Source organism: Plecotus auritus, assembly GCF_963455305.1.
Source record: "Plecotus auritus genome assembly, chromosome: 1".
Lineage (NCBI taxonomy): Eukaryota > Metazoa > Chordata > Mammalia > Chiroptera > Vespertilionidae > Plecotus > Plecotus auritus.
In genome coordinates this window covers 137,404,215-137,417,380 of record NC_137770.1, presented here as the reverse complement: position 1 = coordinate 137,417,380, position 13,166 = coordinate 137,404,215, and the positions used below count along the sequence as shown (strand labels likewise).

Sequence of the window (13,166 nt, the reverse complement as noted above, 5' to 3'; positions counted from 1 at the left end):
AAAAACAAACATATATGTTGTAGGGAGCAGAGACAAAGTTCTCATACAGGATTCCAAATAATTTGTGTAGATGCTCCACCCTCAGGAAAGTGGCACATACCTCCCTGCTCCTTAAGTGTGGGCTATGTAAGGACAGGGGAGTGAACAGGAGTAACTTTACAGTGGAGAGACCCAGCTAGCATTACCTCAGCTGGGTGATCAAGGCCAACTTCAATAGTGATCCCAAAAAGCCGTAACTCCAATCTAATCACGAGAAAAACATCAGAGAAATTCCAATAGAGGGGCATTCTCCAAACACTTGACCAGTACTTCTCAAAACTGCCCAGATCATAAAAACCAAGACAAGTCTGAGACTATAACAGCCAAGAAGCTAAAGAGATGTAACAAGTAAATGAAATATGGTAGCCTAGATGGGATCCTGGAACAGAAAAAGGACATCATGTACAAACTAAGAAAATCTGAATAAAGTATAGACTTTAGTTAATAACAATGTATCGATATTGGTTCATTAATTATAAAAATGTACCATATTAATGGAAGGCATTCGTAGTAAGGGAAACTAGGTGCAAGGTATATGAAAACTTGTACTACCTTTGTAATTTTTCTGTAAATCTGAAACTGTTATCAAAAATAAAGTTTAGAGGAGAAACCAAGATGGCGGCATAGGTAAACACCTAAACTGCTGCCTCGCACAACAATTTCAAAACTACAACTAAAAGACAGAACGGACACCATCCAGAACCACAGGAAAGCTGACTGAGTGAAAATTCTACAACTAGAAGGAAAGAGGAAAGCTCACAGAGAATTGGAGGTACGGCAAAGGGGCTTTGTGCGCGCAGAGAGGAAGGGCGGCTGAGAGCCTGGCTGACTTTCTCTGGCGGAAGGGGGAAGGAAGCCTCCGACCGCACTGAACCCCAGTTCTGACTGCACTGAACCCCAGTTCCGGGCGAACCCCTGGGGACCCACGCTCTTGTGGGGGGAGTCTGGACTCTCGGGCGGAGACTCGAGCTGGGAAAGGCAGAAGTCTGAAGGCGCACGCGGGCCAGTGCGCACAAAGGCTGCGGAGGTTGCCACAGGCTTTCCCTAGTGGAAGGGAGTCAGAGGCTCCTGACTGCACTGAGCCCCAGTTCTGACTGCAGTGAACCCCAGTTCCAGGCGAGCCCCTGGGGACCCACGCTCTTGTGGGGGGAGTCTGGACTCTCGGGCGGAGACTCGGGAGCCGGGGAAGGCGGAGGACTGAAAGCGCACATGCGTGCAAGGGCAAGGCTGACAGGAAGCCAAAACTGAGACTCCACCCCATCCAAGCTGAGCACAGAGGCTATTGCAATTTGGCAAGTCTAATCCTATAAGGCTGTCTCCAGCACCGAACTTCTCCCAGCATAGACACAGCTGATCCTTACAGCCAACTGGCCCGGAGGTCAATTCTTCCCAGTGATACCAACAACAATAAAGACTTAACTACAACAAGGCTGTACACACAGTCCACAAAGGGGTGCACCAAGAGTGTCCACCTCAGGTTAACTGGGGAAGCAGACCCACTGGGCCATATTGGAAACCTAGCACAAATATCTACCTTACCAACTCAGGGAGTCAGTGAAAATGCGGGGTCAAAGAATCAGATCACAAACGAAAGAAATGGAGGAAAACAAACGACTGGATATAGAATTCAAAACCACGGTTATAAGACTTTTTAAGAATATCCTAGAAAAGGCCGATAAATATAACGAAACCCTCGAAGATATGAAAAAGGACCAACTAGAAATTAAACATACACTGACTGAAATAAAAAATATTATACAGAGACCCAGAAACAGAATAGAGGAACCCAAGAATCAAGTCAAAGAATTGAAATACAAAGAAGCAAAAAACACTCAACCGAAAAAGCAAAAAGCAAAAAAAAAAATCCAAAAAGTTGAAGATAATGTAAGAAGACTCTGGGACAACTTCAAGCGTACCAACATCAGAATTATGGGGGTGCCAGAAGAAGAGAGAGAGCAAGATACTGAAAACCTATTTGAAGAAATAATGACCGAAAACTTCCCCCACCTGGTGAAAGAAATAGACTTACAAGTCCAGGAAGCCCACAGAACCCCAAACAAAAGGAATCCAAAGAGGACCACACCAAGACACATCATAATTAAAATGCCAAGAGCAAAAGACAAAGAGAGAATATTAAAAGCAGCAAGAGAAAAACAGTTAATTACCTACAAGGGAGCACCCATACGACTGTCAGCTGACTTCTCAACAGAAACTATGCAGGCCAGACGGGAGTGGCAAGAAATTTTCAAAGTGATGAATAGCAAGAACCTACAACCAAGATTACTCTACCCAGCAAAGCTATCATTCAGAATTGAAGGGCAGATAAAGAGCTTCACAGATAAGAAAAAGCTGAAGGAGTTCATCACCACCAAACCAGTATTATATGAAATGCTGAAAGGTATTCTTAAAGAAGAGGAAGAAGAAAAAAGTAAAGATAAAAATTATGAACAACAAATACATATCTATCAACAAGCGAACCTAAAAATCAAGTGAATTAAAAACCTGAGGAACAGAATAATCTGGTGAATATAATAGAATCAGGGGCATAGAAAGGGAGTGGACTGATAATTCTCAGGGGGAAAGGGGCATGGGGGGTTCATGAAGAGAATGGACAAAAATCATACACCTATGGATGAGGACAGTGGGGGGGAGGTAAGGGCAGAAGGTGGGGTGGGAAATGGGTGGAGGGGAGCTATGGGGGGAAAAAGGAGAAATAATTGTAATAATCTGAATAAAGATTTATTTAAAAAAAATAATAAAAAATAAAGTTTATTTTTTTATTGTATGTATATATACATACATATAAAAGATACAGAAGTATTTCAAGGGATCATGGAAGATTTGGATGCCAAGGATGAGAAGTCCAGTCAACAGCCGAATCTTTCCTATATAGCACCACCTTTAGTGTGGCTCAGCTCTGTCTTCTGTCACAGTCTCTCAGTCTCACATTTCAAATTCTTCAAGGACAAAAGCCCTTTGCTTCAGTCTGGAGAGGCATCAAGGCCCAGATCATCATTCTGCCCAGGGTTCAGAGGTACAATCATAGCAGGTACACCCATGCCTGTGTATAAGTGACCAGTTTGATAAAAAGGGGAAGAGCTGTGAGCCCCAACAGGTCCTTCTCAGCTGTGAATTGCTGAATAAGATGGTCTAGAGAAGAGGTTTAGCTGATAAAATCAACGCTCTAAAACTTAAGGCCACAGATTCTCTAACAAAGGAGCACCATTTACATTTGTCATTTCTACATGCTAGGAAAGCTCTCAAGCTGATCATGAAATTGCATGAAGTTGAGGTTTGTAAAAATTGTTTTCTGTAAAATTTGTTTAGATGCCAAGTCCTCAGGTCAACTTTCCTGACTTCTACCTACTTCTGGCAAAGGGATCAGTCCAATGCAGACTGGCTAGGAGGCATGGGATAGTTAACCAGCTAAGGGCTGCCACTGTCAGCCCATGCAGTTGGTGCCTTGGCAAAAATTGGGAAGACTCTCTCCCTTAAGACACTTCACTTCCATTTGTTGGAAAATTGACACAACATGCTGCTTTTGTTAGAACAAGACACTTCCCTAACATGTCAGGAATTTGTCAGAAAATTACTAATGTGTGTGACCATGGTTGCCTGTGTACTGCACAAGCTGTACAACCACATGCTGCCACTCTGGGTGCCACTATTATGAGCAATGTCATCTATTTAGAGCCTTGCCAAGCCTGAGCTTACTTTCATGTCTCACTATATATAACTAGAGGCCCAATGCACGAAACTCGTGCAAGGGGCTCAGCCCTAGCAGCTGCGGTGGCTTGCCTCAGCCCTCGCAGCCCCAGCTTCGTCCAGAAGGTCATCCAGACGGTCGTTCAGCTCTCTAATTAGCATATTATGCTTTTATTATTATAGATTATTATAGATTCTCCCAACGGACTGGGCATTCCAAGTGTCAAGGGTAATCATTATTTTGTTTACCTTGGATTGAAATAAAGAATCCCTCTTGGCCTGATCCTATCATTGCAATTCCCTTAACCATAACAGTGGGGTACTAATATCCTTTGTGTCTACGTGTCACAACTGTTAAGTGAGAACGTACATAAAAGCACTGTGCACAGTTCCTGACAGATCATGAGGCCTCCATCAATACTCAGTTCCTCCTTCTCTACTTAAAAATATTACAGGCCCACTACACCAAGTCAGGAATCTCTGTTGAAAAGATCACAGGGTTATAAAAGGAAAGAGAAAAAAAAAAGATCATAGGGTTATTATAAAATGCTCAGATACATAGCCCCGCCTTTCTGTGTGCAGGAAGATAGAATAGCATTTACCTGCCATGCTTAAGTGAAGTCAAATCTAATTATCATACACCTGTAGACAGTGTATTCTTCACAAATTATATTGAAAAAAGTTTATGCTTATGAACTAAAGAACCAATTTCTAAATGTAATATGATGAAGCTTTAGAGATTAATTTCAAAGACATTTCTTTCTTGAAAAATATTTCTTTGCTTCATTTGTTCCATCAGCAGTCTATTTAAATAGCTAGCAATTTAGTAATAACTAAAACTTATACACAAAAATGATCCAGGGTGATCTCTTTCAAATGGTAGCCTAAAAGGATAAAATGACATATTTGTTCATCCTTATCCCATTACTTTAACTGAGAAGCAGAGGATAATTTAGGGGTAATATATTCTTAAAAGACATAGGTAAGGGGCCAGGCAAATTAAATATCTATTATCATCACAGAGTCTTTCCTCAATTCAAAACATGTTAACTTCAAAACACAATTCCTTATAGCAAAAATGAATAACTATGTGGGGAGGGATGACAATGCTCTAAAAGTGATTATAGTGATGGTAACACAAGTCTGAATATTCTCAAACCCATTGAACTATACACTTTAAATGGGTAAGTTGTAGAGTGTGTGAATTACATCTTGATAAAGCTATCATTTTAAAAAATGAATGACTTTCATCTACTAATAGACTTTAAATGGTCTACAATTACATTAGGCAACTCAGGGTTTACTAGATTTCAAAATAAGCAGGAAAACAGAGAAAAAGTATATTTTATTGGTATTTATGCCTAGCACAATTCAATTCAAATAAAATGGAACAGATTAATTTATTTAATTTAATTAAGTATAACATATAAACTATTTTTTAAAGTGTCTGTCTCTTTTACCATCATATAATTGTGTTCATGCAAGCACAATCATCAAAACTGTCCTAAGCATGTATCATAGCACCACCTCATTTTTGCAGTACTTGATGTAAGTTCATTGTTAAATATATCTGACTTTAGCAATGTAAACATTTGTTACAAGTAAACTTTAAAAGGTAAAGGTGAATGATACTAATGAATAAATCAAAATAGAACTGAGCATCACATGAGACAATTCAACAAAATATTATATAATACTGTTTCGATAAGAATTACAACTTAATAAATTTCACAAAATGGAAGGAGAAACAAGAAGTAATGTGTAAACTTGCAAAATAGTGTTAAAGTACTGAGGGATTTACTAGTAGTGTAAAATTTACCTCAGAAAAACAAAGGGAAAAAACATAGCCATGTAGAGAAAACCAAATTTGTTTTAATAATTACAAGTCATTTCTTAGTGTAAAGGCTTTCTAAAATGTACTCTCACAAAATGGTTTATTTTCTATCTCCCTTTTAAAAAAATCATGTTTAATCACGTAAGTTGGGTATGTGTGGGAACTTCATATTTATTATTAGATTGGGGATTGTTACCAAAAAAAAATTTTCATCTCTAAACTATTTTTCCAGATGACCAAAAACATTAAATTATCTTCATGAAAATTACCATATATAGTCAAATAATTTCTAAACAAATCATCATAAAAATAATTTGCCTTAACAGATTAAGTACAGAAATACTGTATACATAAGTGATGAAAATCACAGAAAAATATTCAATGAACAGGCAAAAATGTCCATATTTATTACTGTTGATGATTTTGTTTACTTTCAAGCTAAAATTAAGAAACAAGTTTTCAAAAGTCAGTATAGATATTCAGTGCCACTTGGTCTGCAATATATAAATGAGTTGTGTCTCTTTTGTACAAGACAAACTCTATTCTTACTCTTTAACATAATTAAGTTATAAAGACCTCAATTTTCCAAAACCAGTTATAATACTGTGGCAAGCAAAGTAAGTTTGTTCGTATTGCTCTTATATTCCAGCTTAATCTACAAACATGAATATTTTAGCATATGTTGCCTCAAACCATACTAAAACAAAGAGTGTAGAGATATCTGTTGATTTCCACAGATTAATTGAAAAGAAAGAAAAAGAAAACTGAAATATTATTTCATCTTCTTAAATGTCTTTAACATGTTTAGCATTTCAAGCAGCACTTGACACAGCAAGTTTCTTCAAATGATCCATGAACACTTGTAAACTAACATCATCTGTGAGAATAGGTGCTCCAGACTCCTAGGAAAAAAGATATTAGCTATTTAAACAGTGTGATACCATCAAATTTATAAGCAGTGTATAAGCAAATGCTTAAAACAAACAAGTAAATCATTTTAAGCACAATAATGCCTCTTTTCCTGCTATGTAATAAAGAATGTGACTGGCCTTTGTCCCTAGGTTCCTGAGAGGGGATTCTGTATCTTTGGAATGTCCTAACACCAGTGTCTTTGTTCTTCATGAACCCCTCAGATCACACCTGAGTTTATGCTATGAGATGAGAAGATTCAGGATGGAGGCCAGTCATCATAAAGATCAACCACGTGATTGGAGTGTTGGGGCTTTAAGACAGGCAGACCTCCAGGGAGGGGGAAGGAGAGGAAGAAAGGGGAAAACCATGGGTTGCAGGGAGTTGAAGATTGGGTTCAATGCGGCAACAATGATTCAATCAATCACACCTAAGGAAAGGAGGCACCCAAAAAAACCTCTGGATACCAAAGCTCAGTGGAGTTTCCTGTCTGACAAACACATCAATGTGCTGGGAGGATGTCGCACACTGATTCCATGGAGAAGTGGAAGACCTCTGTATCTGGGACCCTTCCAGGCCTTACTCTGTCTCTTCATTTAGCTGGTCCTAGTATGTAACCTTTATAATAAAGCTATAATCATAAATAAGGTACTTTCCTAGGTTCCATGAGTTGTTCTATCAAATTATTGAACCTAAGGGGAGTCATGGGAACACCCCCTAAACACACACTTAGCTAGTTGGTTGAAAGTGTGGGTAGCCTGGGATCCTACTTGCAGCTGGCATCTAAAGTGCAGGCAGTCTGGTATGGACCATGTCCTTTAACTTGTGGGGTCTGAATTGACTCCAAGTAGTCAGCATCATATCTGGTGTTACAAGAGTTCCATATTCCATTCTACTGGTGTTAAAAATAGCTCCATATCCAAGTTAAAATAGTGTTAATTTTTTTTAATGAACTGGTGCTTTTATCTCGTTTAAAGAATAAGTCTCCTTATTGCTGCCTGTTTACTAAAATTGTATGTATTTAAACAGAAATGCCAGCTATAAGGAAGCAAACATTTTTAAATAAACTATGCTTATAAGTGTCCAAGTCATTTTAATTTATTTTGTAGATTCTACTAGTAAGTTATTCACAAGAGTTAGGGAAAATTCCTAATTTCTATTTGAATGAAAACAATATGGACAGAATGACCCTGGCAACCCAACACATCAATAATGAATTTTTATTACAGCAAGAAAAAGATTTCCTATATTAATTTTTAGCCAGCAGTTGGACATCCTTAGCACTGCCGCCACTGCCACTGCACTTGCCAGCCATGAGCCCGACTTCTGGCTGAGTGGCGCACCCCCTGTGGGAGCACACTGACCACCAGGTGGCAGCTCCTGCGTTGAGCATCTGTCCCCAGTGGTCAGTGCACATCATAGTGACCGGTCATTCTGCTGTTTGGTCAATTTGCATATTAGCCTTTTATTATATAGGATTTTTTTTTATTTTATACATATTTTCCCCCATCTCAATTCACTCAAACTCTGATCTATTTTTCCTAGTCAAGACAAAATATAAATATGGATTTTCTAAATTATATTTTAGAAGATCTTATTTGAAATTATAAATATAAATGTTCAACTAAATCTTATCAAAAATTTGAAGCTAGTTGATCTCAATCTTTCAAATGCACCCTTTTTCTCTTTAAAATACAACCAATATTAGGCAGAAAGGCCAAGCTTTATGTGATTTAGTATAAGAAGCACTACAGCAAGACGGCAGCATCTTGTCACAGAAGCAGTGTTGCAGTGGTGCCCTCTTCAGGCCAGCCATAGATACTGGGTACTTGTTTTCTGGCAGAAAGAAAACTAAGGTATTAGAATCCATATTTTTTAGTAAAATGCCTGGCTACCAAGTTAATTACATAAACTGCAGTCATCAATTTAGCTTAGTGATTAAAAATTCAGATTCTAGAGTCAGACTGGCCTACGTTCAAATCTGGACCCTGCCACAATTTAACTATGTGATCTTAGAAAGCTTTAATTTCCTTTTCTAAAGTATAGGGTTAATAGTACCCACCTCACAGAAGTGTTTTAATAATTAAATAGGAGCTCATAAAAAGCTCAGTATAGTAACCAAAACATAACAGTCAGTTGTTTACCTTTGCTCTAAATTATTCTTTGATGTACCCATCTTTCTTAACTTCAGTTCCAAATTACCCCCAAAGTCTTTCACCTTTCAAGCAATATCTGAACTACAAAGCATAGTTAACAAGCATTATGGAAGCATGCTCTATAAATTGTTAGTAAATAAAAAGGGCCCTCACCACTGCTGTAAAAGCCTCTTATTCACCCTCTGTTGATCTCTTATACTTCTTGTAGTTATTTTTAATCTTTTTTATTTTCTAGCTTTAACCTCAGCATTTCTCGCTCTTAGCAAGTAATTTTCTATTATTGAAAAGAAACAGGCAATTATCCCAGATGAGCTTTCCCTCCTCAAACTCTATCTTCAGCCTTCTCACCCTTTGCTTATGGAGAAATACCAATACTACACTCCCACGTATGTAGTGCTGGTGATCACACTGTCTCCTTTTGAGGATCTTAAACATCTATAAGCTATTCTTTTGTGTGTCCCCCATATTAGCTCCTTAAACTTGGTCTACAAATAACTTCTGTGCCCTAATTCTAATAATCATCCTTTCTATCCTACTAAACTCAGGGTATTTTTAGAAAAAAATAATTTTTACTTATACTCACTAATTCCTTACAAACTTCTACTCAATCACTATATTAAACCTGCTTATCAAAGGCAACAAATGACTTTCTAGTCACCAAGTCTATTTGCCTTTTTTCAGTCTTTACCCTCCTTTAAATGTCTGCAGCATCTCAATGTTTGTTACCTCGTCTTCTTCCTTTTATAAAGTCCTCCCTCACCTATTATGACATGGTATTCTTTTCATTTTCTTATAAAATTTTCCTACCACTCATACGTCAAGGTTTTATCTGACACCTCTTTTGCCTCTTTACTCTCTCCTTGGACAAGCATCCACTGTAATGACTTTAAGTATCAAGTTTCCACAATCAACTTTCACATCCTTGCCCTGATCACCAAACCAAAATTTCCAACAGCAGGCTTAATATGGACATCTAAATGGTACCTCAAACTCAATGTGTCTAAAATCAAAAGTTCTTTCTGGTCTCCCACTCACTGACACATGTTCTCCCAGTTACCTAGGCCATAACCCCAAATTACTTTGTTTTCCCTCAGCTATTTATTTTCTAAAAATTCAAACCTACAGAAAAGTTTTTTAAAAAGTACAATGAACAGCCACATACTATATAAATTCACTGATTAATATTTTGCCACATCTGCTTTATGTTTCTATATAATTTTCCTTTTCATTTTCTTCTTGAATCATTTCTACAAGTTGAACACATCATGGCATTTTACCCCCAAATCCCTAAGGATGTATCTCCTAAGACCAAGGACAATCTCCTACATAACCACGACACCATTATCACACTCAAGAAATCAGACCACATACTGGTATCTGACATATATTCCATACTCAAATTTCACAAATCACCCCAATTATGTTCTTTCCCTCATATCTCTCCCTCTAATCCAGGATCCAATCAGAATTCAGATTTTGTGTATAGCTGTCCTGCCCTGGAAAAACTTTAACATTCCTGCAACTTCTAACCAAGTCTCATGGTGTCTACTTTGGAGTTATGTCCCAAATCAGTTCCTTTTCACCATCTTGCCTTCATTCTCTCTCACTTGGATTCCTTCAGTAGATACAGTTTCTTTTTTGTTTGTTTGTTTGTTTTGTTAATCCTCACCCAAATATTTTTTCCCCATTGAGTTTTAGAGAGAGTGGAAGGCGGAGGGAAGACAGAGAGAGAGAGAAATATCAATGTGAGAAAGACACATCGATTGGTTGCCTCCCACATGCACCCCCACCCAGGTCAGGGATTGAGCCTGCGACCAAGGTACATGCCCTTGACCAAAATCAAACCAGAGATTCTTCATGAAGTCCTCGGGCTGATGCTCTAACCACTGAGAAAAACCGGATAGGGCAGTAGATATAGTTTCAAGCTACAGGCTGCTCCCAATAAATCTCATCATGCGACTATATTATCTAAGACTCAAATTCACCCCTCTGTCTAAAAACCTCTCATAGTATTTTATTGCTTAACAAACAAAGACTCGCCAAAACCGGTTTGGCTCAGTGGATAGAACGTCGGCCTGTGGACTGAAGGGTCCCGGGTTCGATTCCGGTCAAGGGCATGTACCTTGGTTGCGGGCACATCCCCAGTGGGAGGTGTGCAGGAGGCGGCCGATCGATGTTTCTCTCTCATCGATGTTTCTAGCTCTCTATCCCTCTCCCTTCCTCTCTGTAAAATGTCAATAAAATATATTTTTTAAAAAAAACAAACAAAGACTCATCTCCTCTGTCTTCAGCCTGGCATTCAAGGTCCTCAACAATTTGGATGTACGATGCATTTCTAGTTTTTATGTTCTACTATTTGTGCCTAAATGTACTCTGTACCTTAACCCTTACTACCCTCTACCTAGAATTCCCTTCCTTAGGTAATTTCCACCTACTGAAATAATAACCATTCTAAAAGGAAATGTCCCCTTTTCTGATCACACACCCTTCTGCTGCAGGCGGTGGCAGCGCTGTGGCAGGTGGGCGGGGCATCCCTCTACAGGCGAGATCCATCGTGGAGCCCTGGCCGGGTGGGCAGGGCCTCCCTTTTTGGGGAGATCCATCATGGAGCCCTGCGATTGATAGACCCACAGAGGAAGGCCTAGGATACCTGGCCAGTGGCACTGCAGCAGGTGGGCAGGGCCCCCCTCTGCAGGGCGATCAATCACGGGGGCTCCCAGACTGTGAAAGGGCACAGGCTGGGCTGAGGTACAACCCCTCCCCCCCCAGTGCACAAATTTCGTGCACCAGGCCTCTAGTAGATTATAAGCTCTTCAAAGGCAGCAATGTCTGCTGTGTACCCTCAAGTACAAATATCGAGTCCTGCCTATTGTATACTTGATAAATGTTGATATATGTACCAAGAGGTTAAACTTTTACCAAATTAAAATATATTAATAATGATTTCCAGGTCTCAAGGCTCTCCTGCTCAGCTATAATCCCTGATCTCTCCTGGCTTACTGTGTGTAGCCTTTTGTGGGTCATGGCCTAGCATTAAGTTTAAATCATCACTTCTGCCCAGCTGGTGTGGCTCAGTGTTTGAACATCAACCTATGAACTAGGACATCACAGTTCGGTTCCTGGTTGGGGAGCACATACCTGGGTTGAGGGCTCATCCCCAGTGTGGGGCATGCAGGAGGCAGCCAATCAATGATTCTCTCTCATCAATTATGCTTCTTTTCTCACTCCCTCTCCCTTCCTCTCTGAAATCAATAAAAATATATTAAGAAATTAAAATAAATAAATAATCACTTCTATCTTATGTTATACACCTTTTTTCTCAAGGGTGTGGTGCTAAATTTGGAATATGAAAGGGTTCTATCTATCTGATATGATCACTTTTTTATTTTCTATGGTGTCACCAAATACTAATTCTATTTTCTACTCCTATTTTTTCATTACTTTTCCAACAGAAATTGTTATCAAATATAGGGGAAATATAGTTCTCACGAAAATAACAAAATATAAATACACAAAGAAATAACTTCCAAGATTTGTTATTTACACTTACCTGTCCCCAGGCATACATATTATTATGAGTCTGTGAAGGGTTGACTTTTGAAAGCAGAAAACGGGCCTTAAAAGCAAAGAAGACATAACATTATCCATCAAAAACAGGTTTAGTCATATTAAGTTGAACAAATATATCATGCCATCTAAAATCAATTTTATTAAAATGTAACTGTTTAAAAAATGAACTATATTTTGAAATATGTAGGCCAATATACATTACAAATAAATAATAAATGTACCCTCTTCTTTCCAAATCATACATTCATAACAATAGCAAATAATAAATTGTTGAGTCTAAAACTCAGCATATAAAAATTATGTGTGCAACCATTATGACAAGGTCAGTATGAAATTTATTAAACACTTGGTCTGAAACATCATCAGAGGTTTGACATTCCAAAATATGATAAAAATAAAAATCATAAAAAGAAATATTAATAAAAATAATAATTGTGAAAACCTACATATTGTTACTTTAAACAATAACTCTCAAACTTTTTAAACTGTAGGTTATTCTATGAGACAAACTACCCAACACTTTACCCATCTATCCACTATGCCTTATCATCATGAAAAAGCCAGAATAAAAGAGGAAAACAGCACTGCCACGGTGAAACATCAATGAGACAACCAGTCATAAATGATTATTTTATATTGGAAAATCACAGGCTGTCACATTTTTTGAAACTTAGTACCATACAAAATCTTTTTTTCTAATCTATAAGTAAACAGTTTAACACAAGACAACTGGCTCCACAGTCAGAACATCTAGATTCAAATCCCAACTCCTACATTTACTATGCTGTCTAGGCCACAAGTAACCTAAGTCCCAATTTTATTATCTGTATAACAGAGATAACAAAAAGACTATTAGGAGGATCAAATGAGAGATGGTGTGTAAAGTTCTAACTATTAGCTTTGCAAATTCTCAATACACAGTAGCTATTACATAAAATGCTAATAATAATTGC

General features: G+C 38.2%; 1 protein-coding gene across 1 annotated transcript in view; it reads right to left on the bottom strand.

Moving 5' to 3' along the window:
• Positions 1 to 5,070: 5,070 nt before the first annotated feature.
• Positions 5,071 to 13,166, bottom strand: part of SEC23A (SEC23 homolog A, COPII coat complex component) — a 76,506-nt gene continuing 68,410 nt past the window's right edge. Inside the window, exons 19-20 of the mRNA XM_080661531.1 lie at positions 12,194 to 12,259; positions 5,071 to 6,480 (exon numbers count right to left, since the gene is read on the bottom strand). Of these exons, the coding sequence (XP_080517657.1) occupies positions 6,391 to 6,480; positions 12,194 to 12,259 (156 nt within the window). The 3' untranslated portion in view covers positions 5,071 to 6,390. The remainder of the gene's footprint in view (positions 6,481 to 12,193; positions 12,260 to 13,166) is intronic.